Source organism: Electrona antarctica (genome assembly GCF_951216825.1).
Source record: "Electrona antarctica genome assembly, chromosome: 23".
Classification (NCBI taxonomy): Eukaryota; Metazoa; Chordata; class Actinopteri; order Myctophiformes; family Myctophidae; genus Electrona; species Electrona antarctica.
This window is the reverse complement of record NC_136804.1, coordinates 29,947,323-29,973,939: the sequence shown is the minus strand read 5'-3', so window position 1 is coordinate 29,973,939 and position 26,617 is coordinate 29,947,323. Positions and strand designations below refer to the sequence as shown.

At 43.4% G+C, this 26,617-nt stretch overlaps 1 protein-coding gene across 8 annotated transcripts in view; it reads left to right on the top strand.

Moving 5' to 3' along the window:
• The window catches only part of LOC306916556 (anoctamin-4-like), a 124,075-nt gene that overhangs the window by 28,709 nt on the left and 68,749 nt on the right, over nt 1–26,617 (top strand). For 7 of the 8 annotated variants that reach the window (XM_079494465.1, XM_079494464.1, XM_079494462.1 and 4 more), the window contains exons 4-7: nt 14,662–14,895; nt 17,497–17,645; nt 18,485–18,634; nt 21,571–21,671. In XM_079494465.1, the coding sequence (XP_079350591.1) occupies nt 14,662–14,895; nt 17,497–17,645; nt 18,485–18,634; nt 21,571–21,671 (634 nt within the window). The remainder of the gene's footprint in view (nt 1–14,661; nt 14,896–17,496; nt 17,646–18,484; nt 18,635–21,570; nt 21,672–26,617) is intronic. The other variant, XM_079494463.1, reaches the window with a different exon arrangement.

Below are 26,617 nucleotides of genomic sequence, written 5' to 3'. Positions count from 1 at the left end.
GAGGTTTATGGCGTGAGACGTCAGTGTGATATCAATTATTCAAACTTTTAATTCTGAGCAATTTGTGGTTCCCAGCGTGGTCACGCTTTTGAGTGTTGCTTGATGTTAAAGCATTTTCCTTCGCTCAGCGGGGAAAACAATTATCCGTGCTCGCTAAAAGTATGCAATTTTTGGCACTCTACAAAATCATGATTTATAACCCATTCAGCACAGGAACCCCTTTTGGTGTTTTAAGCATTATGTTATACTTCATAGCTATTGAAAAATAGCAGATCTACAAGCTTATAGCGCGGAACCGAGTGCCGCACTACAAGCTTGTCTGCTATTTTTTAAAACTCGTGAAAATGTGGCGCAATTCTTGAATATATATTCTTTCAGAACAAAAACTCAAATCTTAGCTTCTGGGGAACTACATATTTTCAGATGGGGTTTCCACGGCCAAATACAGATTATTCTGGGGGTCCTTGACATGAAAAAGGTTGAGCACCATTGACATATAGAAACATAGGTTTTTGTTCAGAAAACTGTTAGGATTTAGAAGCATTCTTTTTTAGAATCGGCCTCAGGTCTAAAATGGGTGAATTCGCACTGCGAAAATATGTAATTATTCACCTGACAGTATGAATTATAGCCTCCTCTCTTTTCACTTTGTCCCTCTTTCTCCAAAGCAACAATAGTGCGAGTTTACTTCGTGCTTCCTCCCCTTCATTGGAGCCCTCGTTATTTTTTGAAGAAGCGCTCCATTCTTCACGGTGGTGACCTGCTTTCGTTGTGCGGTTTACAGACGAGTGATGCGATGAATCTTAAAAATTCCAACTGGGGCACAGCGGTGGCTTTTGAAAGTGCAAAGCTGTTAACTTGAATTGAATGCCATGATTTATTTATCGCTGTGTTTATACTAGCTTCTGCCACGTTTTTCCGCTTGTCTTACCTTTTTTTTTGTTTTCCGCTAACCCGGTTGATCGCCGACCAGTGTAGTTTTTGGCAGCAAATTTTGATTTTAGTTTTAGTCATAGTCTCTTGAATAGTTTTCATTTAGTTTTAGTCACATTTTAGTCATCTGGAATGTTTTAGTGTTTTAGTCGACTAAATGTCATAAGATTTTAGTTCACTAAATCTACAGTCGTCTAAAATGTATTCTGGCGGGCCTCGATGCCGTCGTATGATTTTACACTTGCTGAAAATAGCCGATCTACAACGCGTCGCATTGTGTGCTTGTAGATCTGCTATTTTCAGCATGCAACCAAGTGTAAAATGACTTATACTGGTCCCCTTCCTAACATTTTAGTCTAGTTTTTATCTGTTGACGAAATTGTCAATACATTTAGTCTTAGTTTTAGTCATCATAGCTTAGTTTTAATTTTGTTTCCATTTAGTTTTCACCAGTGAAAAAAGGTAGTCGACGAACATTTTTCGTCTTAGTTTTAGTCAACAATAACACTGTGGCCGACACGGACACACACCTCCTGCTGGTTCACTGTGGCCGACACGGACACACACCGCCTGCTGGTTCACTGTGGCCGACACGGACACACACCTCCTACTGGTTCACTGTGGCCGACACGGACACACACCTCCTACTGGTTCACTGTGGCCGACACGGACACACACCTCCTGCTGGTTCACTGTGGCCGACACGGACACACACCTCCTGCTGGTTCACTGTGGCCGACACGGACACACGCCTCCTGCTGGTTCACTGTGGCCGACACGGACACACGCCTCCTGCTGGTTCACTGTGGCCGACACGGACACACGCCTCCTGCTGGTTCACTGTGGCCGACACGGACACACACCTCCTGCTGGTTCACTGTGGCCGACACGGACACACGCCTCCTGCTGGTTCACTGTGGCCGACACGGACACACGCCTCCTGCTGGTTCACTGTGGCCGACACGGACACACACCTCCTGCTGGTTCACTGTGGCCGACACGGACACACGCCTCCTGCTGGTTCACAGGACACGGACACACACCTCCTGCTGGTTCACTGTGGCCGACACGGACACACACCTCCTGCTGGTTCACTGTGGCCGACACGGACACACGCCTCCTGGTGGTTCACTGTGGCCGACACGGACACACACCTCCTGCTGGTTCACTGTGGCCGACACGGACACACGCCTCCTGCTGGTTCACAGGACACGGACACACGCCTCCTGCTGGTTCACAGGGATATTTTTTTTTCCATTTGGACGGCGCTCCCGAGTTCCCCAGAGCCGCTGGCGTGCCTTGCTGAAAACGGTGTTGATTTTGTCGACTGAAACTATGTCGAAAAATGTTCACTGACGAAAACTAAATGGAAACTAAGTGAAAACTACAGTATAAGCTATGATGACTAAAACGAAGACTAAATATATTGACAATTTCGTCAACAAATAAAAATCACACCGGTGTGAAGTAGGGTTGGGATTCGTTAGGATTTTAACGGTTCCGGATCCTTCCCGGATCCCTCTTAATGGTTCCGGTTCCTAACGGTTCCCTTAACGGATCCTAATATTATTTTTCCCCCTTTTTTCTGACATAGATTATGCTTATATTATAACTAACCTAACCAAGTACATAATAAACACAAATTCATTAATTCAATTATTGAAAATGCACTTTACAATTGTGAGGTGGCACTATTATTTAAACTTCACCACCACTACCAGAAGCTAGCCACCACAACAATATCATTGTTGCAATTTGTACTGTATATTGCAATTTGTAGCCTACTGTATATTATACAGTACACATTGCAATAATGATATTGTTGTGGTGACAAATGTTGTCTTTAATGTTCAGATTAATGTAATATGAAGGACCCCTTACCCTAATGGAAACAAGCCATAGTGCTTTCTTGGATTATAAAATCCTTTTAGCAGACCTTGTATTGAACTGTATAGGCTACGTTCCTGTGCTTTTTTCTGCAAACTGTTTATAAAGTAATCAATCTATGGAGGTATATGCACCTAAATGCTGGGCTCTCAACAGTCACGCGATTAATTTAGAGCCAAATCAAAAGCAGTTGAGTTGCTTATAAGTTGTAAAAAATAAGTGCAGACAAATTGATTTGGCTCTATAGTTAACGTGATTCATAAAATATCAGACAGAAAGACGTCGAGTCATTGGCGTTCTAAATTAACACCATTAACAACAGTTGTACAATACGCCTACGCCTACGGAGGGCAGACCCACAGAAACGCACCCAGGGTGCCGGCCCGATTCCGGCGAGCCGCCCCGCATCCGAAACGGTAGAGAAATGACAGGCGGTCCCTCTACTGTACCCTCTACTGCAGGGGTTCTCAAGCCGTGGGTCGCGACCCATCGGGGGGTCGCCAAATTATTTTGGGGGGTCCCCAAATTATTAAAAAAATATATGGAAATGAAGAGTTTACATATAGTACACAACTACACATAGAACATGCATACACCTTCCCTAATGATTATATATCTGGTTTCAGTATTTATTTATGGTGTATTGTTTATAGAGACATAGATATATTAAGGTTATTGTAGATACATTTATATTGGGGGTCGGGAGGGGGTGGGGCCCCAAGACGTTGCCCAAGCATTTCCGGGGGTCCCCGGCCAAAAACGTATACTGTACTGTACTGTACTGTACTGTACTGTACTGTACTGTACTGTACTGTACTGTACTGTACTGTACTGTACTGTACTGGCACACCCATCAAAAACTAGACAAAAATTTTAGGAAGGGACTAGTGGACAAGAGACCAGTATAAGTAAATTAAAAGTAATTTTACACGTGGTTGCATGCTGAAAATAGCCAAGCTACAAGCTCACAACGCGTTGTGCTGTGACGACGGCATCAAGGCCCGACAAAATATATTTTAGTCGACTAAATCTATTGTAGACTTAGTTGACTAAAATCTTATGATATTTAGTCGACTAAAACTAGACTAACACTAAAACATTCCAGGTGACTAAAATGTGACTAAAACCTAAATGAAAACTATTCAAGAGATTATAACTAAAACCTAAATCAAAATGTGCTGTCAAAATCAATACTGGCTGAAAGTCCATTTGCGTTTCCAAATGACTGGAACCGGATCAGGATGATGTAAATTTGCTACCTATAGGGTCCATTTGGTTTCATTTTACGCTCTCTCTCCAAGTACAGCACAGCCTTTATCTATATAATATGTCTCCTCTCCTGATTGTCAAGCAGATCGGTTATTTATTTTTGGAGAGCAGCACATTATAGGCTTCAGAACGGAATCGTGCCGGCACCTGTGTGTCTGGAACTTCCATTTGTACACTCTCAGAGTTAAATTAACATTGATTTTGCAATTTAACCCATTCAGGACGGGAACCCCTTTTGGTGTTTTAAGCATTATGTTATACTTAGCAGCTATTGAAATAATTGATCATAGCGAGCTTGTAGATCTTTGAATGTACATTCTTTCACAGCGAATGTTTTTAACTCATATCTTTGCTTCTGGGTGGGGTCCCTGGAACAACATATCGGTCTGCGTCCAATTACATATAGTTTTTGGGGTCCTGAGCACCACTGACAGACAAAAGCAAGGGCTCGCAACTCACTTTGTAATGCTCCAGGTAAATGTATTCATACACATACAGGCAGTAGGCAGTATGTCCTGCCTGCGGTGATTGTGAATACATTTACCTGGATCATTACAAAGTTAGTTGCGAGCCCTTGCTTTTGTTCATGATATCTGTTAGTTTAACATTTTGGCTCAGCACCAACATCGGAGGATGTGCTCCTTATTCCCACCACTGACATAGAAACATAGGGTTTTCAGAAAACTGTTAGGATTTAAAATACATTTTGTAGAATCTGGTGTCAGTCCTAAATGGGATAAATTGGGGTCTCAGAAATCGAAATGCCATTAAATGGGGGTCCGTAGACTAATGCATATCAAACTGGGGGGTCCTTGAAATTAAACGGGTTGAGAATCACTGCTAGAGCCGTACAAATCTTCTCTCATGGGGGTCCTTGGCATATCTTTTCAAATGGGGGTCCGCGGGCTAATTAGTGTCAATGTGTGGGTCCTTGACATGAAAAGGTTTGGGAACCACTGGCTTATAGAGCATCAGGAACAATGTTAATACGGTATACTCATATACACATATTTTTGCCTAAACGAAACAATCTTTGGGCAAGATCTGTCTGGGTACCAGAAGGTGTGGGGCCAGTGTGCCCTTGGAGATGTCACATCTGTCTGGGTACATTTTGTTCATTCTGACCTTAGAGTAATGTAATCTAAGGATGACTTTAAACTGGACAAAGTTTGCAATCTGGCATTGACTGAACCAGAGTGGATCCTCCACGTCCTCAACCCCTCGCTCCAGATCTCATCGGTACAGGTTTCATAATGTTTACAGTGAAATTCAGTTCCCCTCTCAGTTTTCGCTTCGCCTGACCTCATCGTCCAATGTAGCACGAATACTTGGGGTATAGTGAAACAAGCCGCCCGCCCGCCCACCCGCCACCGAAATAGTGCTATATCAGTTCACAGTCGAGGTCATCTGAGGGAAAGGCTGAGCGATCGATTTTCATAGAACTCATGGTTGTTGTTTTTTTATTAGCGGTGGCGGCGTGCTCCATTTGTACCGACGCTTCACTGGCTGATTAAGGGCCGAGACACACTCTCTCCTATCTCTGTCTCCAGTAGTAATGGTTCAGCAGAAAAAAATCTGCTGAGTCGCCTCGGCCTGTCACAAACGGAAATTCAGCATGCAGACCTGTCCCCCCCCCCCCTGTCGTTCCCCCCCCAACGACAGATCTCTGCTGTCTCTCAGGACTGATGGAAGATGGATCATTAGACCTATTTATGTGTTCCCCGGGAGTTGATTTAACACCTTCAGCTATAAGCCTTGGATATTTTCCCTTTGCCAGCAAACTTAACTGCAGCTGCTAGATGTCTTTTTTTTTTAGGTCCTTTAAAGCTTGAGCAGTATGAATGAACGTGTACAGAATTTTGTCTCCCTATCCCCTGTCTGTCTCCCATTTGGCCTACCTGGGGTGCAGTCTCACGTTTAAATGCCTGTGTACACACACGCTGTCGCCCCAAAAAAAGTGGAATGAAATATTTATATTACTACAGGTAGTTCTTCTGACGAGGCAATTGGTTGAATATACGCTATCCAGCCGTGCTGAAATGAGCATGACGGCACACCTAGCCTTTTAATAGAAGATTTGAGAACGGCTTAATCACATTAGAAATATTATCAGTTGTGCTGATTAGTGATTAGACAGAGTTTTGTCAGAGCAGCATTATTATTATTGGCTTAAGAATGGAACAAAAAGGGCAGGTATGTATACGTTCATGTATTTTAACTAAATAAATAATAAATGTTATTTATTATTATGGTGGTTGGGAACCAATGGGCTACTGTCAGGGGACACGAGTTGAAAGAAACTCTCTCGCATGAAGTCTCATGCATCGCATGCTTCGTCATAACTTTGCGTGGTGGCTACATGGTACATACCATTCCGTGTCGATAACTTGTACATCTGTTATTTTTGCGCATGCATGTGAACCTCGTACGCTGCCATTACATTTGCGCTGTGCCTCCTTAGCCCTCCTACATGGATGCGGGTCTACTCATAGACATAGTATGCGTCTACTATTAAAATCAGCTGACAGCTGTCATATCAATAGTGATCCCCGTAAAAAAGACATGCTTTTAGAACTAATTATTAATGCAGCCTCACAACTGCCGACGCCCGACGGCTATTTTGTCTATCGTCCTGTATTTGGTCCTCTATAAAGTCTGAATGCGTTCACACCAGTAACGAACCGCACCGTGGTTCGTTTGGAAGCGAACCGAGTCCGGCCTTTTTTGGCGGACCATGGTTCGTTTCTTTGATCCGCACCAGAGTTCGGATGCACGTTCACACCAGCCGAACTAAAGGGGTATAAGTGGACCATGGTTTGTTTTAAACGAACCAAACATGTCCGGTGTGAAAGTGCCCTAAGTAGGTCGGGAGTGGCTTATTGTCGGTATCAGCCGGTAACACGCGAGACAATAAAGACTAATTGTATTGAACTTAAGACATGTAATGAATAGAGTAACATATTATCCTTTATTCAACCGTATGTTGAGGATAAGAGTGAGAATACGAGTGACAATAACACATTTTGACAATAACAAAATAAAGCCTATCTGAGGAGCACTGCCACACACACACACACACACACACACACACACACACACACACACACACACACACACACACACACACACACATATATAGAAGTGTCTATTTGTACGTCTCTAAATGTTTTGATGAATTGAACATGGTGGACCCTGTTGTAAACAAGTGTAATGCTTAATTGGGTCGTCCACTCACAGTTAACAGCCTTTGTATTGAGTTTGTGCTTGAAATGTACTGTAATTCTGCAAACTGTTAATAAAATTTTCAATCAATCAATCAATCAATCAATCAATCACACACACACACACACACACACACACACACACACACACACACACACACACACACACACACACACACACACACACACACACACACATATAGGCCTATATTTGCTGTATATGTGCGTGTGTACAGTGATTCTTTCCTTTTCCATGTCATGGACAGTGCATGATGCGTGCGTTGGGAGTGCAGTCAGAGGAGCCAAATTAGCAACTCTGACTGTACAGCCTTTGATGTGCACGGCCGGTTGGCTGATCACTCAGCTGCGGGCTATTGTCTCACTGAGTGACTGGCTGAAGCACAACCATTATCCCCAAATGATCCCCCACCCCCCACGTCCCCTGTCAATGCTGCATAGAGAGAGAGAGAGAGAGAGTGACGCTTGCAGTTACTCTACTCCAGGGGTGCCCACTGCCCAGACTTGAGAGCTACTTTCAAAATGACCAGCTCAACCAGATCTACCCACCAAAAATATATATTATCATCACATTGCTGAAAGTAATTACATATTAGACAAATGCACATTTTTTCCTTTTTTGTACTACTGATGTTTGTGCAAAACATTATTGCAACTATTGCATTGTGGGTTTGAGCTGTCCTTTTTTATGTCAATCCAATGAAGTCACCTGAATTCAAGTGACAGATGCCAAATGTTGTTTATTTATTTAATTTAAATTGTATAGGGGCATCATGTCATGTGGTCTACCTGCACAGCCTGTGTGATCTACAGGTAGATCATGATCTACCTTTTGGGCACCCCTGCTCTACTCCTTACTTACAACAGTGTTTCACCGGATTTTGCTGTTAAATAAATTAACGTGTGACTGCGCACGTCTGTAGGACATCTCACAGTGGATGTCCTCCAACCACCTCAAGCTGAACCCAGACAAGACTGAGCTTCTCTTCTTCCCAGCTAAGTCCTGCCCTATGCGGGAGCTAACTATTTCCGTAGACAACGCCCTGGTAACGTCTGTCCCAACAGCCAGGAACCTTGGTGTTGTCCTGGACAGTCAGCTCTCGTTTAAAACTCACATCACAGCTGTCACTCGATCCTGTAGGTTCACACTCTATAACATACGACGAATTAGACCGTTCCTCACCCAGGAATCAGCCCAGCTCCTAATCCAGACAACAGTCTTGTCAAAACTTGACTATTGTAATTCGCTCCTTACTGGCCTACCGGCATGTGCACTTAAGCCTCTCCAACTGATCCAAAACGCCGCAGCTCGTCTGGTCTTCAACCAGCCAAAATTCTCACATGTCTCCCCCCTGCTCCGCTCCCTGCACTGGCTCCCAGTCGCTGCCCGCACAGAATACAAAACTCTGATGCTGGCATTCAAAGCAACCAAAGGTATGGCTCCCCCATATCTTGCAAGCATGATTGAACCCTACAAACCCTCCCGCGCACTCAGATCAGCCAACGCAGGAAAGCTCACCCTCACTAAAAACGCCGGGACAACGCTCCACACGTCCCAAACTCTTCTCCCTTCTGGCCCCAAAACTGTGGAATGCACTCCCCGTTGCAATCAGAACTGCAGCATCACTCCCAATCTTCCGCCGTAGTCTGAAGACCCACCTTTTCAGACTCCATCATGGCCCATAGCACTTATCCTACCCCCTTAGATAGCACTTTTTAGACTTAGATAGCATTTGAAACAGACTTATAGCATGTCATGTAGACAGCACAATAATTGCATTGTATGTAGTCATAGCACATCATAGTACATATGTATAGCATAGTATAGTATATATGTATATTTAATATGTATAGTGTCATTATATAGATATGTCCTAGTTACGTTCTTAGCTTACGCATGTTTCTTGATAAATGCATTTTATATATGTGATGTATTCCCATACTTTTGTTCTTGCCTAATGTAAGTCGCTCTGGATTAAGAGCGTCTGCTAAATGCCTAAATTGTAAATTGTAAATTGTAGGAACCGATTTAGTTAGAACCGAAATTGAATTATTATAATGGGTACCCGGGAACCCATGCATGTTCGGTTCGGTACCTGCTTGGTCCTGAGGTTCGGGACCCACCCCCTACTCACAGCAGATTTGAACCGAGGTTCGGGACCCACCCCCTACTCACAGCAGATTTGAACCGAGGTTCGGGACCCACCCCCTACTCACAGCAGATTTGAACCGAGGTTCGGGACCCACCCCCTACTCACAGCAGATTTGAACCGAGGTTCGGGACCCACCCCTACTCACAGCAGATTTGATCCCGAGGTTCGGGACCCACCCCTACTCACAGCAGATTTGATCCCGAGGTTCGGGACCCACCCCTACTCACAGCAGATTTGATCCCGAGGTTCGGGACCCACCCCTACTCACAGCAGATTTGATCCCGAGGTTCGGGACCCACCCCTACTCACAGCAGATTTGATCCCGAGGTTCGGGGCCCACTTCTACTCACAGCAGATTTGAACCGGGAAACGTATGAAGGTGTGTGTCATAGGTTCAAATCTGCTGCCGAGCCAATCAAATGAAGGTATATATGGGAAACTAAACCAGAACAGGAAATGAGTGTGTAACCAGTGTTGTTTTTGGCAGAAAATTTCTATTTTAGTTTTAGTCGTAGTCTCTTGAATGGCTTCCATTTAGTTTTAGTCACATTTTAGTCACCCGGAATGTTTTGGTGTCTAGTTTCAGTCGACTAAATATCATAAGATTTTAGTCGACTAAATCTACAGTTGATTTAGTCGACTAAAATGTATTTTGGCGGGCCTTGATCCCGTCGTAATGGCTGATTTTACACTTGCTGAAAATAGCCGATCTACAAGCCCGCGTTGTGAGCTTGTAGATCTGCTATTTTCAGCATGCAACCAAGTGTAAAATAACTTATACTGGAACTCTTGTCCACTAGACCCTTCCTAACATTTTGGCCTAGTTTTTAATCTGTTGACGAAATTGTCAATATATTTACAGTAGTCTTAGTTTTAGTCATCATGGCTTAGTTTTTATTTTAGTTTTTATGTAGTTCTTGTCAGTGAAAAAAGGTAGTCGACGAACATTTTTCGTCATAGTTTTAGTCGACGAAATCAACACTGTGGGCAGTATTATGCGTGTCTTAAGTACCAGGTCTTATGACTTAACTTAAGACCTGGAGGCGTGGTCAATGCTGTTTGGCCACTCAGAATAGCCAAATGGCTTTGATCACGCCTCCAGGTCTTAAGTTAAGTCATAAGACCTGGTACTTAAGACACGCATAATACTGCCCTGTGTGTAAAACCTACAGTTGTGCACAGACAGTATAAGAGCCTATTCTTCCACAGGCAGCCTATATGCAAATGACCCTGAATACAGCATACCTAGAATGCTGAGGGGCAGCAGTGGAGCCGTGTCCTCACCTAACCATACCTAGAATGCTGAGGGGCAGCAGTGGAGCCGTGTCCTCACCTAACCATACCTAGAATGCTGAGGGGCAGCAGTGGAGCCGTGTCCTCACCTAACCATACCTAGAATGCTGAGGGGCAGCAGTGGAGACGTGTCCTCACCTAACCATACCTAGAATGCTGAGGGGCAGCAGTGGAGCCGTGTCCTCACCTAACCATACCTAGAATGCTGAGGGGCAGCAGTGGAGCCGTGTCCTCACCTAACCATACCTAGAATGCTGAGGGGCAGCAGTGGAGCCGTGTCCTCACCTAACCATACCTAGAATGCTGAGGGGCAGCAGTGGAGCCGTGTCCTCACCTAACCATACCTAGAATGCTGAGGGGCAGCAGTGGAGCCGTGTCCTCACCTAACCCTCAGCAGTGCTGCTGTGCTGTGCTAGATATACAGAGAAACACATCCAAGCGCTGCATGCTGTCTGTCTGCAGTGTTGTCTGGCTCAGGTTCTGGTGGGTCAGGGTCTATTTAATTTACCTGGCTGAAATCGGACTCATGTTGTTTCGATACTGCTGGCTTGAAAAAACCTTTTTTGATCATAAGATATTGCTGGCTTAAAAAAAACCTTTTTCATAATAATTTGAATTATAAATACAGAACATAATTCATAATGTACTAGACCGGTGCGGGCACTAGCTGCACTCTGTGGGGGTGTGGAACGCGTGTGCCGAATTTGAAGTCGAAGGTGGGGCGAACGGTTCTCGAGTTGGCGTGTACCACCGTAGGCACGTACGTACTGTACATACAGACAGACTTACAGAGACATGGTGAATTTATTGTCTGTCTGTCTGTCTGTCTGTCTGTCTGTCTGTCTGTCTGTAATCCAGTATTTGTTGTAACATTGTTGTATTTTGTATTGCTGTTCTCACAGAACACGTCACACCAACATTTCATTGCTGGTACTGTACCTGTATTATATGCACGAGTGGAAAATAAAACCCATTCATTCTTGGCAGCCTGTATCGGCTCATAATAAGCCAGTCAATACATGGAGACTGTCCAGACTGTCTGTTCCATTTTATGAAACGGCTTACAGAGCAGCGCTCAGCAGTATACTCTATAGCTAAGTGGTGCGCTTAAAACAATTTAGACCTGAGGACGATTCTACAAATGTCTTCTAAATCCCCAAAGTCTTCTGAAAAACCCATGTTTCTATGTCAGTGGTTCCCAAACATTTTCATGTCAAGGACCCCCAAAAATATATGTAATTAGCCTCCGACCCACATCTGAAAATATGTTGTTCCAGGGGCCCCGCAGAAGCACATACTTGAGTTAAAGATGTTCGCTCCGAAAGAATATATATTCAATGATTTGCGCCGCATTTTCACGATTTTTCAAAAATAGCAGACCTACAATCTCGTAGCCTGAGCTTGTAGATCTATTATTACTATTTAAGCCCAAACATCCCCAAAACCGAGGAGATGCCAGGCTAGACTAGACTTCTGCATGAATAAGAATGAACATCAACATGTCCGTACACGGACAAAATGTGTCCGTGGCAAAGACTTGGGCCCTCATTTATCAATCGAGTGTAAAATCTGCCCCAAATTCGAGTGTAGGATTCGTAGTACACCCACGTCGGGTCGGCATTTACAAAGTGATCGCAGACAGCTGTTTCTTCCTTAATTTCGTTCCGACGTTAATAAATGTGACGGCTGAAATCTATCTGGCACGCCCTATAAAATCTAGCCTCGCCCTCGTTTTTGCGACATGAACAACTGCAATACGACCTGGAAACCATGGTTACAGGGGAAAAAAAGTTTCACCTGTCAAACGAAGTGCACTTTCTGACAATGCGCAGGATTCGTTTGAATCGCAGCAAAGCTTTCTGGTGTGAATGTCACCTAAGTTGCCTTGCTGCCCCCTCCCATACACACACACAGACGCACGCAACTTGTTGTATCTTAAATAAATAAACCTGCATGAATTAAATAAAGCTGTAGGACTACCCTGTCTGTTTCTCCTCTCGCTTCGCTTCCCTTGCTGCCGCCTCACCCCCCGCACGCACGCATGCACGCACATATCGCAATTTGCAAGCAACTGTCACTGTGTTGTTAGTTGTATATTAAATTATTAAAGTCTTTATTCATTTAATATACAACAAGATATATTAGTGAACGAAAACCTGAACCTGTGAACCATGAATTATATAACAAATAGGCGCGCACGCGCTGCTGTTTTGCAAGGTGCATCTCCTGTCCTGTCTGTCTCTCTCTATCACTGTGGTCCGTCCGTGACACCGTGACCAATTGACCATGCACGTCCGACAGTCTATTTAAATTGCCTCGCTGTCAACTGTCAATTATATGAATATTGCAGCCAAAACCGTATAGCCTCATGTGGCACTGGACAGTGGTGTTGGTATGGTGGGCTGCAGGCTGGCTTAGGCTATACTATCTCCGATGCGTTCCCACTTGCGCTGGCACGGCACATTTGGCATTCGAGCGACGCGTCGGGTTTATTAAACGAGGAGGAGATTGCACATACTGTAACTCCAGAAAGACATCGGCCTGCTGTAGATTCGGCTACAGTAGGCTACCCAAGTTGGGACTCTCCGCAGCTTCAGCGCTGCACTATACTCTCCATGGAAATATTTCAGCACAGACAGCCCAAATCCTCGCATGTATGCACTCATCATGCAAAACACTGTTTAAATGGCTTACGCATCTAACTTGCAACATTGTTTTTAAATGCGCGATTTTAATTGCTTGCTTGTAAAGTTGGAAATCTCCTACTAATTTCATATGACACAAAGACACATCGTTGATGTATTCCTTTACTTTTTTTTTCTTTTTTACATTTAGCCCATATACATACAGTTTTATATAAACATTTTAGGAGTGAATACATATGTTTCGATGCCTGTGACAGCCTCTCAGCTGGTCAAACAATGCTGCTCCGCTGTTCTACGACAGAAAAACAGGTGAGGACAAAGCGTACGACAGCTCCCGACCAGACGTGGTTTTTGTCTTGGCTCAAGTTCAAAATCAAACGTTGGCGCAAATGGTAAATGCCGAAAATTGCGGTAATTTCGGCGTACACCCATATTTTGGCGTACGCACGGTTGATAAATGAGGGCCATGGTCTAGTCCGTGTTGCAAATGTTTTTTTTTTGTTTCCCTCTTCAGATTTTCTGTTTTACACACCATTATAATGTTCTTATTTTGATCATAAGACCCAATTACTGAATGCCAGTCTCCAGGATTTGGTCAGAATATGTTTGACACTGAATTACTATGACACTATGTATGGCACATTATGAGTCCACTAGGACAGCGCTTCTCTAACTCACTCTCAGAGTTACAAATCTGTTAAGGTAATTTAAGGCTGCAGCTCTTCATGTGTTTCTGAGTTCTGAGCTTGTATATCTGCTATTTTTGCTACGACATATGCAATGTGGAACTATAGTGGCCCTCTGGAGTGATTTAGTGTGGAACTATAGTGGCCCTCTGGAGTGAGTGAGTGTGGAACTATAGTGGCCCTCTGGAGTGAGTGAGTGTGGAACTATAGTGGCCCTCTGGAGTGAGTGTGGAACTATAGTGGCCCTCTGGTGTGAGTGTGGAACTATAGTGGCCCTCTGGAGTGAGTGTGGAACTATAGTGGCCCTCTGGAGTGAGTGTGGAACTATGTGTGGCCCTCTGGAGTGAGTGTGGAACTATAGTGGCCCTCTGGAGTGAGTGTGGAACTATAGTGGCCCTCTGGAGTGAGTGTGGAACTATAGTGGCCCTCTGGAGTGAGTGTGGAACTATGTGTGGCCCTCTGGAGTGAGTGTGGAACTATAGTGGCCCTCTGGAGTGAGTGTGGAACTATAGTGGCCCTCTCAATCTTCAAAGTTGCCCATCCCCGCTCTATACAGGTGTGAGTTCATCTCTACATGGGTCTGAGCTCCAGTGGCACAGCAGCGCTCACCGACGACGCAGTGTTCCACGGGCCTCCGGCCACCACCAGGGGGCAGACGCGGCGGTCAAGGTCCCGGATTCCCGCGGCACGGCAGACAACATGGTGGAGTCCTCCGAAGGACCTCCGAACTCCACCAGCACTCAGGACAACACTCCTCCCCTCGGTGAGAGAGCCGTTACCTGGCCTCCAGGTAACCACATGATGCTGTGTGTTTGCCAATATAGCGCCGAAGTCCTGACATCACTCGCTCATCCCCCCCCCTGGTTCGTGGAAGTTTTTCTCTGTGGAGACTAACATAGGTTCGTCTTAAAATTGTCTCATATAGAGTGTCGCAGTCCCGCCCCCTTTCATGACGACGCCAGGCCCGCACTGCCCCTTTTAAGCGTCGTACGAAGACACACTATATGAATTAGCCCTTCGCTAAGTCCCTCCCCAACCCGTCCTTGTCCAATAGAGGGTATGCGCATGCTTAAAGTGAGTGGCAAATCGAGTGGCAAAGCAACAGGCAAAGTGAGTTTAACATTGTTTAATGTTGTTTAATGCAATCAGATAGGACTTTTCTGTGTGGATGTATGGGTTGTCAAGGCCAGAAAGTAGTTTTTTGCCACTCAGTAGGCCTGTGTTCCAGCATAACCTCCTGGTTTGATGATGATGTCACGCGCATACTCTCTATAGGCACGTTAGCAGCGAGGAGACAGGGCAAGCTCTCCTTCTCCCCCATAGAGATGCATGTTAAATGACGGGATTTCTCCATATAAATACTGTAATCGATCATTTCAGTAGCAAGAGCATCAAAATGTCTTCTAAATCTAGTCAACCAGGCCTGCAGTAGGCCATGGACTGGACACATTTCGCATGACATTATTATAATAAACTAGAAATACAGGGGAAATGACAGACTATTGTTGACAGGAGTTTTCATGTTGCACGGTAAGACTACCCTAGCCTGGCTAATAAGCCAGACCGAATCAGCCGTTGGCAAAAAAAAATTGCCTGCCGGCGGATTACGGTCTGGAGAGGCTCAATTGTACGCCCATTTCCTACACCAGAGAACTGGTGTGGCCAATCGGGACACGGTATGCAATATGGGCGGGCTTTGGTACAGTGACGTTCAATGCTTGAGACCTTTGACTGACAGTAGCTCTAACCAATTGCGTCAAAGAGAAAATGTTTGAACCCGCCCCCCGGGAAACAAGATCCATACACAGCATCTCCAGACTCAAATACCACACGACAGTGTGATTTGAGTCTGGCTTATTAGCCAGGCTAAGGGCCGATTCATACTCCTATTTTAGAGCCGAATAAAAGTCGGTTCGGCTCTGTAGAGCCTACAATGTGACGTCATTTTAGGTTCGGGGGGGCGGGTACCATCCTAAAGTCGGCTCTTCGGTGCTACTGAAAATTTCTGACGAGCCGAAATCATTTCGGCACTACAGCGCCGAAACAGCGGTAAAATAGGAGTATGAATCGGCCCTAAGACTACCCATCACCTGGGTGGGTCCGACGTTAAGCCGTGTATGTGTTCAACAACACAGCCATGCAAAATAACATTGACAGCTATGAGGTGACGAAAGCTTGCCCTGCATGCATAGCAACAGTTGCTAAACTATTTGGATTGGCATTGGACAATAGATTTTTAGGGTGGGATTTAGCGAAGGGCTAATTGTGGTCTAAAAATAAACAAACTGTCTCTGCGATATTGTCGGGGAGGTGTCTCTGCATCGTTTACGACAGTCAGTCAGTCAGTCAGTCATATTTGTCTGTTTCTAGTGAAAATATGAACTAATTCAGTAGCAGTAACATTAGTGTTTTCTCTCATTCAGTTGATTCTTAATATCCATATGAGTTGAAATGGCAGGGATGATTTGTTTATTTTTTAAAGAACCCAGTTCTTACAGAGCACCGAAGTCTGACGTCAATATCAGTAGAGGGCGCAAATTCACAGGTTCATGTACTTTTTATTTGCATTGTAATCCCCATAGGGGGATTTTAGATCGCCTCATATAAGAACTGCATTTGAAAAATAAACACGTCATCCCGGCTGCTTCACTCATATGGATATGAAGAATCAACTGACTGAGAGAAAATGCTATTGTTGCTGCTGCTGAATTAGTTACATTTTCGCTAGGAACAGACATGTATCATCATATCGTATATGAGTGACTGACGGTCGCAAACGATACAGAGACACCTCCCTGACAATAACGCAGATACAGCTTGTTTCTTTTTGGACCACAATGCTTATATGAAACGATTTTAAGATGAGCCCATGTTATTCTCCATAGAGAAATTACTTCCGTGAACCAGGGGAAACCAGGGGATGATGTCAGGACTTCGGTTATCTAAGATCCCTCTATGGGGTCTTGGGGATTATAATACAAATAAATCAATACACAAACCCGTTGACTTAGCGCCCTCTAGCGACATTGACGTCAGACTTTGGTGCTCTATAAGCAGTGGTGTACTGCAATATAGAAATACTCTGTTACAACTTTAAAAGTCCGGAATGCGACATTTACTTTATTGATTTAAAAGTACAAAAGTATATTGGCTTCAGAATGCAATTAATGTACCAGACGTAAGTAAGTATTAGTAAGTACTAATTCCGCAGAATGTCCCATTTAAAGTTTTACACTTTTCTGTGTATAACATGCAGAGAGACAAAATCAGAATAGTATTCAACAAACTCAGTCTAATTCTGTAATAATAATAATAATAATAATAATAATAAATGTAATAATAATAATAATAATAGTCGAACTTCTTTTCTGGTTGATGCTGTCCACTGTAGCTGTGAAGGATGTCAAGGTGCTCATGGAGAACGGGAGATCGGACGGTTTGAGCAGCCCTGACCAGGAGGACGACGACACCTTACTGCACCTGGGAACGCACAGTAGCATCCTGGACGACAACAGCCGCACCGACTCTGCACTGCCCGAGGTGAGTGACCACAGCCCTGTTGATCTGGACAGGACAGGACAGGACACGACAGGGGAGGTCAATCTGAAATTCTGCCCAGGAGAAGGCATCATGCATCGATGGGACACAGGGGGCCACTCAATTTGCTGTGAATTATGAATCTTAATAAGCTGAATAAACTGCTCTCTCAGGTAAGGAGTAAATCCTCTCCTTTACTTCTGTAAAATAAAGATGCTTGTGATTGTCCCTGAGCTCTCTCAGGTGAGGAGTAAATCCGTGAAATAAAGATGATTGTGGTTGTCCCTCTATTCCCATACTTTTGTTCTTGCCTAATGTAAATCGCTCTGGATTAACAGTTATACTGCCGGGAATTGTTTGATCCAGTGTTGCGCCGCTGCGTAATACGACAGACCCGCTATTTGTTTTATGAACCTAAATCGCATCGCATTAAAAATAATTAAAAAAAAGTCCGCCTCTGCCGTGGAGCAGGGGGAGAGAGCGTCATGTTATGACGACGAAACCGGAAATCGATACTTATGCTGGGCTGCTAGGGCTTCTGGGAAATTGAGCCCAATGCAAGTGGACGGGGGGCTTGTTTGGACTACAACTTGCTCTGCACTCTGGTTTCGTTTCGCATTGTCATGGCCGCTGGCTCGTTTCATCATAACAAGACGACGGACCATTTCTTACCCGATTTTCACGGAACAAACGCCGAAATACTTCAGCGTATGCTCCAAAGGTAATAAAATCCAGGCAGCGTAGGATATTTGATTAAAAGGCGGGTTCCGCGTGATGTGGCGTCAAACTGTTAAGAGCGTCTGCTAAATTGTAAATTGTAAATTGTCCCTGGGCTCTCTCAGGTGAGGAGTAAATCCAGCGGCCTGTGCTTCAGCGACGGCAAGTGTCGCATCGACTACATCCTGGTGTACAGGAAGTCCAACAAGGAGTCGGAGAAGAGGGAGATGTTCGAGAGGAACATCCGCGCCGAGGGCTTGCACCTGGAGAAGGAGGCAAGGAGAACGCATGCTTATTTCCTTTTTGACTTGCTCTGGAGTACACACTAGACTCCAGTACTTGACACAGTGTTTTAGTCTAGTTTTAGCCGACTAAATATCATCTGATTTTAGTCGACTAAATCCACAGTTGATTTTGTCTACAAAAAAGTATTTAATTTGGAGGGCCTTGATGGCGTTGTAATGCGGCGATTTTATACTTTGTTGCATGCTGAAAATAGCAGATCTACAAGCTCACAAAGCTTGTTAGTCGATCAAATGTTAGTCGACTACTAAGTGAAATTTGCTCTGTCAAATGTGTGCTTTGAGTTAGTATTCATTAAAAAAAGAAATCACACCCGTGTGAAGTGAGGGGCACTCTTATCATTATACATCATCGCATAAACCACTGAATTTATGTGATTGGTTGGTTACATGTGTGTGTGTGTGTGTGTGCGTGCGTGCGTGCGCCCGCCCCATTTTGGGCGGGCGCATAAACATTATGTTATAATTATGTTATAATTATGTTATAATTTAGCTTGTAGCACGCCACTCGCTTGTAGGTCTGCTATTTTTGAAAAATCGTGAAAATATTTATTTCAGAAAACTGGAGGATTTAGAAGATTTTTTTTAATTTCAAGGTCAGGCCTAAATGGGTTAATTATTTTGTAGGCCTCAAGATCAGGTAGATTATAGTTATAGTCACCAATGTACACAGTTTTATAAATGTACAAATAATAGGTAGTTAAACAACTAGTCGACTAGTAAACTAGGCAACTAGTCGACTAGTAAAAATTACTAGAAGTGAATGCCTATAGTCACGTGTGTGCGTGTGTGCAAGCGTGCGCACGCGCGCTTCCTGCTGATGCAGTAACATCAAGGTCATCATTTTCTGGAACGTTCCAAAGGGAAGCCGATGCTCCTCCGTGCTCTCCTTGAAACAGTCCCACTTGGCCCTGCGTGGTTTTCTGTAGCATGGAGTTACACGGATATATTTTTAGGCTCTTTCTTTCTGCCATGGCAGCGTCTTCGTGTGCCGTACAACCGACTCTAGGCTGTTTAACCCATTTAGACCTGAGGACGATTCTACAAATGTCTTCTAACCAATTTAGACCTGAGGACGATTCTACAAATGTTTTCTAAATTATGACAGTTTTCTGAAAACCACATGTTTCTATGGTTCTCAAACATTTTCATGTCAAGGACCCCCAGAAAAATCTATTTGGCCGCCGACCCCAATCTGAAAATATATAATAATATTCAAAGATTTGCGCCACATTTTCACGATTTTTCAAAAATAGCAGACCTACAAGCTCGTAGCGCGGCACTCGGTGCCGCGCTACAAGCTTGTAGATAGTATAACATAATGCATAAAACACCAAAAGGGGTTCCCGCCCAGAATGGGTTAAAATGGGTCAGGACTGCAGGAGAGGAAGAAGTTCACTCTGACATCAGGGATCTCCATATATGGGCTTAATTGCGACAGCAGCAGGTCGCATTTACTATGACATCATCAGGGATCTCCATCCCTGATGATGTCACGTGATGTCACGAGACCTGGGCACCATATATGGGGGCTTTCATGTACATGTAAAAAAAATGCATTCTACTGTACATGTGTTTTGTTTTAAATTCACGATTATTTTTATTTTATTTTTTGAGAATGTTTATGAAACAAAAAATAAAATAAAGGGACCCATACAAATGTGTCCGTGACTCATAGATAGATAGATAGATAGATAGATAGATAGATAGATAGATAGATGGACTTAGACACAAAAAAGCCTTCGCTTGGGCCCCAACCCTGTGTTGGGGAACCAGTTCTTTTTTCGCGCAGACGAAATGAAAGCCTGGGTATCGAGGCTAGGGAACCAGTGCTCTAGACTTGGTAAATTGGACACTAGTTGTTGGCTCTGCACATGTTTTACCGTCTGCACCAAATCACTTCCCCAAAAATAACTCATCATGATAAGCTTTTAAATCTGATTTTTGGCTAATGTTCCCCCTGGATATATGGGTGCATGTGTTTAAGTTAAGTGTTATTAACCCATTTTGACCTGAGATCAGATTCTAAAAATGTCTTCTACATCCTGTCTATGTCAGTCGTTCTTCGATTTTTCAAAAATAGCAGACATACAAGCTATGAGCTTGTAGATCTGCTATTTTTCAATAGCTAAAGCATAACATAATGCTAACACCAAAAGGGGTTCCCGCCCAAAATCATTATATCTCTGCTGTCGGGAGGAAACCTCATAACTCCAAAATGTTCATTTTTCAGGAAATGAAAGATATGCATTTTTCAGGAAATTAAGAGAACCGTATATTTTTAAAACAAAGCAATACAGCCTCATCAAAGTTGGTGTTGTAACTTTATATATTGTCAATTACTTCCATGAGAGGGGGAGAGGTGGTGGAGTTACACGAGTTGCTTTAGCAGACATTTTGAGGGTCCAATGGAGTTAAGAGGTTTTGTCCAAAGCACTTTTCACTACTTTCCATTGGTTCAATATTTTCGAAACAACACACAGACGTTAAGGGTGTTCAATAGCACTGATTTGTGCGTGCGTGCGTGCTGGGGTGTATGAATGATGATTAGTTGCGTACGTAGTTCACTTACATTAGAGAAATATTTTGCAGAGCTTCTCTATTAAAAGGTCTTTACACCCCCCAAAACTGTATGTTGTGTAAACAAAAAAAGTTTTCATATCGCACATACAGTACATGTAGCATGGTGATGTCTGTACAAAAGTGCTTCTCATGAATTTTGGTGTAATTAAGAGATTCAATAAAATAAATGGGTCTTTTAAACGTTTATGATAAAAGGTCCAGATGCATAAAAAAAAAGATGTGACATCTTTGTGTGACATTTTGTGTGTGCGTGTGCATGTGCGTGTGTGCGTGTGTGTGTGTGTGTGTGTGTGTGTGTGTGTGTGCACGCGTGCGTCTCTCCACAGTCGTCCTTAACGAACAGTGACGTGATCTTCGTGAAGCTCCACGCTCCGTGGGACGTGCTGTGTCGCTACGCAGAGCTCATGAACATACGCATGCCGTTCAGGTGAGTGATCACAACGCTGCCCCCTAGTGGACAGACACAACGCTGCCTCGGTCACAGGCAGGACAGCTGTCACTAGGGCTGTCACGATTACACATTTAACGGTTTTATGACATTCATTTTCATTCGTTTTTTTACCTCAATTGCAACAAAAACCCCTGAACTTTGAACATTCAGTGGATTTTGCTGTGGTCTGGAGTTTTCTCTGGGGTTTGGAAGCCTTTTGAGCTCCAACGAAAACAGGCAAAACAGTGAAAACAGTGACATCTGCTGGCAAATCCCATGACATTCAAGGTTCAAGGTTCAAGGTGTTTATTGTCACACAGATGTACAGGTACAGCATTGTGAAAAACTTACGTTGGGTGATGCTCCACAATACACATAAGTAAAAAAGTAAATAATTAAATAACGATACTAAGTATAAAAGTTTTAAAAAGTTTAAGGAACTCAGATCAGTATACAAGGCCGTAATACCATGGCATGTTCAATGTTCATTCATTTAGGCTTGTTAAGCAGCCTTACAGCCTGGGGGAGGAAACTGTTCTTTAGTCTGCTTGTGTTGGCTTTGATACTTTGGTACCTCTTCCCTGAGGGCAGCAGCCTGAAAAAAACTGTATGGGGGTGTGTGGGGTCCTTAATGATCCTCAGGGACTTCCTGAGGCATCGCTGAGTGTACAGTTCCTCCATGCTGGGCAGCCGACACCCAGTGATGCGCTCGGCTGAGCGCACCACCCTTCTGAGGGCCTTGTGGTCCCCGTCTGTGCAGCTCCCATACCAGCTGGTGAAGCTGCTTGTCAGAAGGCTCTCAATCGTCCCTCGGTAGAAGTTCCTTATGATTTTAGGACTCAGGCCGAACTTCTTTAGGCGTCTGAGACCATATAAGCGTTGTTGCGCTTTTGCAACCACCACAGTTGTGTGTGCCTCCCATTTCAGCTTTTCATGTATGGGATTTGCAGGCTGTGACATCACAAACAGTAGGAAATTCAGAGCACTTGTTTGAGCCAGAAAACCCCAGACCACAGAAAATCTACTGAATATTAAAAGTTCAGGTTTTTTTGGGTGCAATTGAGCTCAGAAAACCAAAAAAAATTAAGAAAAATTACAAAAACGTTTTTAAAATCCCTTTAAGTTGACGATTAGGGTTGTCCCGATCCGATCACGTGATCGGAATGGAGGCAGATCACGTCATTTTTCAAATGACGAGCAAGAAAGAAACGTGATGAATGTAATATTCATATCATATTAGACTGGATGTTGTCTGTGATTTTGGATATTGTACTATTGTCATATTATGACATAAGTGTTCTATAAAAACAAATATTGCACGGCGAAAAATTGTTATCGGCAGATACTCAAAATCAAATGATAGGAATCAGGAGCAAAAATAAACATTGATCGGCACTATTAATTGTCACACAAATCATTGCGATTTACGATTTAATTGTGTGTTTTGCATTGAACGTTGGAACGTTACAGTTTATATTTCTGTTTGCCTTTTAGCCTTCGTAATCACAATTTGCGCAGGGCTGACTAATGACTTAACAGCTGCCGTGATTAAACATTTGTGTTCTAGATCTCCCTGCCGTGTTTTGACTAACCTTTGAAAAGCCACTGCGCCGATTTGATAGTTGCTTGTCATCTTTTTTGTCATCTTTCAAAATAGAAGCTCGGGGTGCCGGGAAGATATGGCAGCTTTTATTCTGTAACCCCCCCCCCCTTCCATTCTGTACAAAAACCGGGAGACATATTTTTGCTTGCTTACCTCGCTAAGATTACGATAAAGTCGCTGATGATCGCTCGCTTCATATTTTGAATGAGAGGCATGTTGAAGTCAGAAATGAAGAGCTTAGTATATCCATCTGGTCAAGACCACGGAGAGCATCTTTCTAGTTTAATTTCTAGGTAATTCTTTATCCGCCAAAGTCACGAAGGCTCATTTGACCTTTGGGATACACAAATTACGTACCGAAAACGTAGTTACAGCCTCATTGGCTTTGTAGGGCAGAATACTGTAATTCTGAATGAATTCACACTCCATCTGGTCAAAACCACGGAGAGCTCCTTAGATTACGTGCGCCGAGCCTTTCTTTGTGAGCGGTAAACAGGAAAGTGAACGCCAATACGCATGCGCAAAAGAGCAAGGAGTATGGTGCAGAAGGAGAGGCCAACTCCAAAAAGAAAACAATTCTGAATATTTTTCTCTCGTTTGATATCAATGAAAATGTGCTAGGACATGTCTACACTTCCTAGCAACCTGGATTAGTTATGACATTCCCACACGTTGTACGGTCTAAATGGGTTAAAACGGTGTAATAATCGCATGTCGTTTCGCATTCCAAAGTGCCGACCACAACAACAGAGCAGAGAAGGAACGTGCGCGATGCGCAGCACCGCCGCCATTGTAATGCATTGGACTCAATTTCCCTTAAATATACAAAGAAGAAATCACTGACACATTTAATATAATTTAAAAAAAAGATCTGTAGATCTGCTATTTCTGCCATTTTTTCCCCAACAATTGCGATTAGACAATTATGTAAGGATTGTGACAGACCTAGTTATTATTATCACTGCTGGAAAACACTTTGGCCTGCGTGTCTCGACTCTGCAGTGCAGTCATATCCGTTTCTTTAACGCACTCCTTAGGACTGACTGTCCACAGTTCAGTCGGCGGGAAAAGTACTCACATTTTGTACCTAAAAGTAAAAGTATCCACGCTGCAATGTTTCAAATTTAAAAATTAAAAAAATAGCAGATCTACAAGCTCACAATGCGTCTCATCGTAGACACAATGTGAGCTTGTAGATCGGCTATTATCAAGGTCCCCGAAATGGAACCGTAAATGAATGCCAATAGGTTTGGTCTTTCCACCACTGGGCTAAGGCACGAGGAAACAAATCAATAGTCTCTTGAATATAGTTTTCATTTAGTTTTAGTCACATTTTACTCACCTGGAATGTTTATCGTTAGTCTAGTTCTAGTCAACTAAATATCATAAGATGTTAGTCGACTAAACCTACAGTTGATTTAGTCGACCAAGATGTATTTTGGCGGGCCTTGGCGCGCTGCGACGCGTTGTGAGCTTGTACAGTAGATCTGCTATTTTCAGCGTAAAATGACCTGTATCTTTTACTTGTGCTGGATCTCTTGTGCCTTTCTAACATTTTTGTCTGGTTTTTATTTGTTGACGAAGTTGTCAATATATTTAGTCTTTAAGTTTTAGTCATCATAGCTTAGTTTTAATTTAGTTCCCTTTTAGTTTTTGTCAGTGAGCAAAGGTAGGTCGACGGACATTTTTCGTCATAGTTTTAGTCGACGAACTCAACACTGGTGGAGGATGGAAGTTTATCTAATAGGACGTGTTTCTCGAGAGAGAACTATCAAGTGTCTGAATCATGGGTGAGTGGGTGCAGCGTTGTGACTCACTCAGCCCGTTGTTGTCACCGTTACTAATCTCCTCATCGCTGCATATCTTTCCTCCTGAAATGTCTTGTCCTTCTCTGAAGTTTCACTGCAGTATACATAACTATGGTTTCCTCTGGTGTGAATCATGCCACAGCAAAGTAATGTAAAAATTGGTCATAAACCACCCTTTCAATAACCTTTTTAACTGTTTCAGCGCCAGTGCTGTAGTGGCCGCTAGCTCGCCAGTGCCAGACGTTTGTGAAAAAACTACTAAAATGGCCGACAAATCAGTTCCGGTTTAAACACTAAACAGATTTGTCAGTCCAAAAATATAATAAGAACCTAATTTGCTGCAACTCAGGCTGCAGGGCGGGGGTCGCGAGACATGGCCAAAGCATTTACAGACAGACAGACGCAGCCATTGGAGGAGTTAGGCACCGCTCAAAAATGTTTAATTTCCTGTCCTGGTTCCAAGCTAGGAAAGTGGTTCATGAATCAAACGAAGAAAGCCCTCCAGTGTGTGTCGTGTTTGTCAGCTCAGCAGTTTCATGTTTTCCAGCGACAACAACCTCCTCTCCAGGCAGTGCTCTATACTGCACATTGATTCCAGAGGAGCCACCGAAGGCTCTGCTGCTGTTTTATTATTTGGGACTTTATGTTGTGGTCTTCTGGGGGACAGCTGAGGAGAGAAAATAATACTACTGCCCTACAAAGCCAACGTGCAGTAACTACAAAACAAAAAAAGAATTGGCTGATATTGGGTTTAAAATTGTTTCAACTGGTCAGCCAAACGAGATATCGGCAAATAAGTGATATTACACTAATTAGTGTTCGTTGGCTAATGGCTATATAGGCAAGCAGGCCATTTGTTATTGCACTCCAGCACTTAAATCGTTGAAAACGGTTACATCTGGAGAAAGCAGAGAGGTTCAATGCACCGTTTATCAGTGGTGGAAAGAAACCAATTACATTTACTTAAAGGTGTAGTGAAATGAACACGTTTCGACCATATCCGTGGTCATCATATGGGCATACCTAACAATGGATGCCAAAAGATTTGTAAAATTATTTTTTTTGTGTTTTTATATCAAAAGTCCATATAAATTAAAATGTAATTACTTCCTGAAAACGAAAACGTGCTGCGTGATGACGTGTAGAGATACACATCAATAAAAGCCAATAAAAATGAAGCTCACCCATTTTATTCCCATAGTAGCTGCACGTCCTCAAATCACAGCTGCTACTGATTACAGAAATCCTCCGTTCTTAATCCAATTCTAGATGACATCCAGACAGTGTATTACTCGTTTTCAACTTAATCATCACGCTAAAAGGTTGTGTATACGCGTGGACCTAGGTCCCATAGCCTGGAGGGATGCGACGCTCTGATTGGTTCAGAAACTTAGATCCCTCCAATTTTTGATTTTAGTTTTAGTCATAGTCTTTTGAATAGTTTTCCTTTAGTTTTAGTCACATTTTTGTCACCAGGAATGTCTTAGTGTTAGTCTAGTTTTAGTCGACTAAATGTCATAAGATTTTAGTCG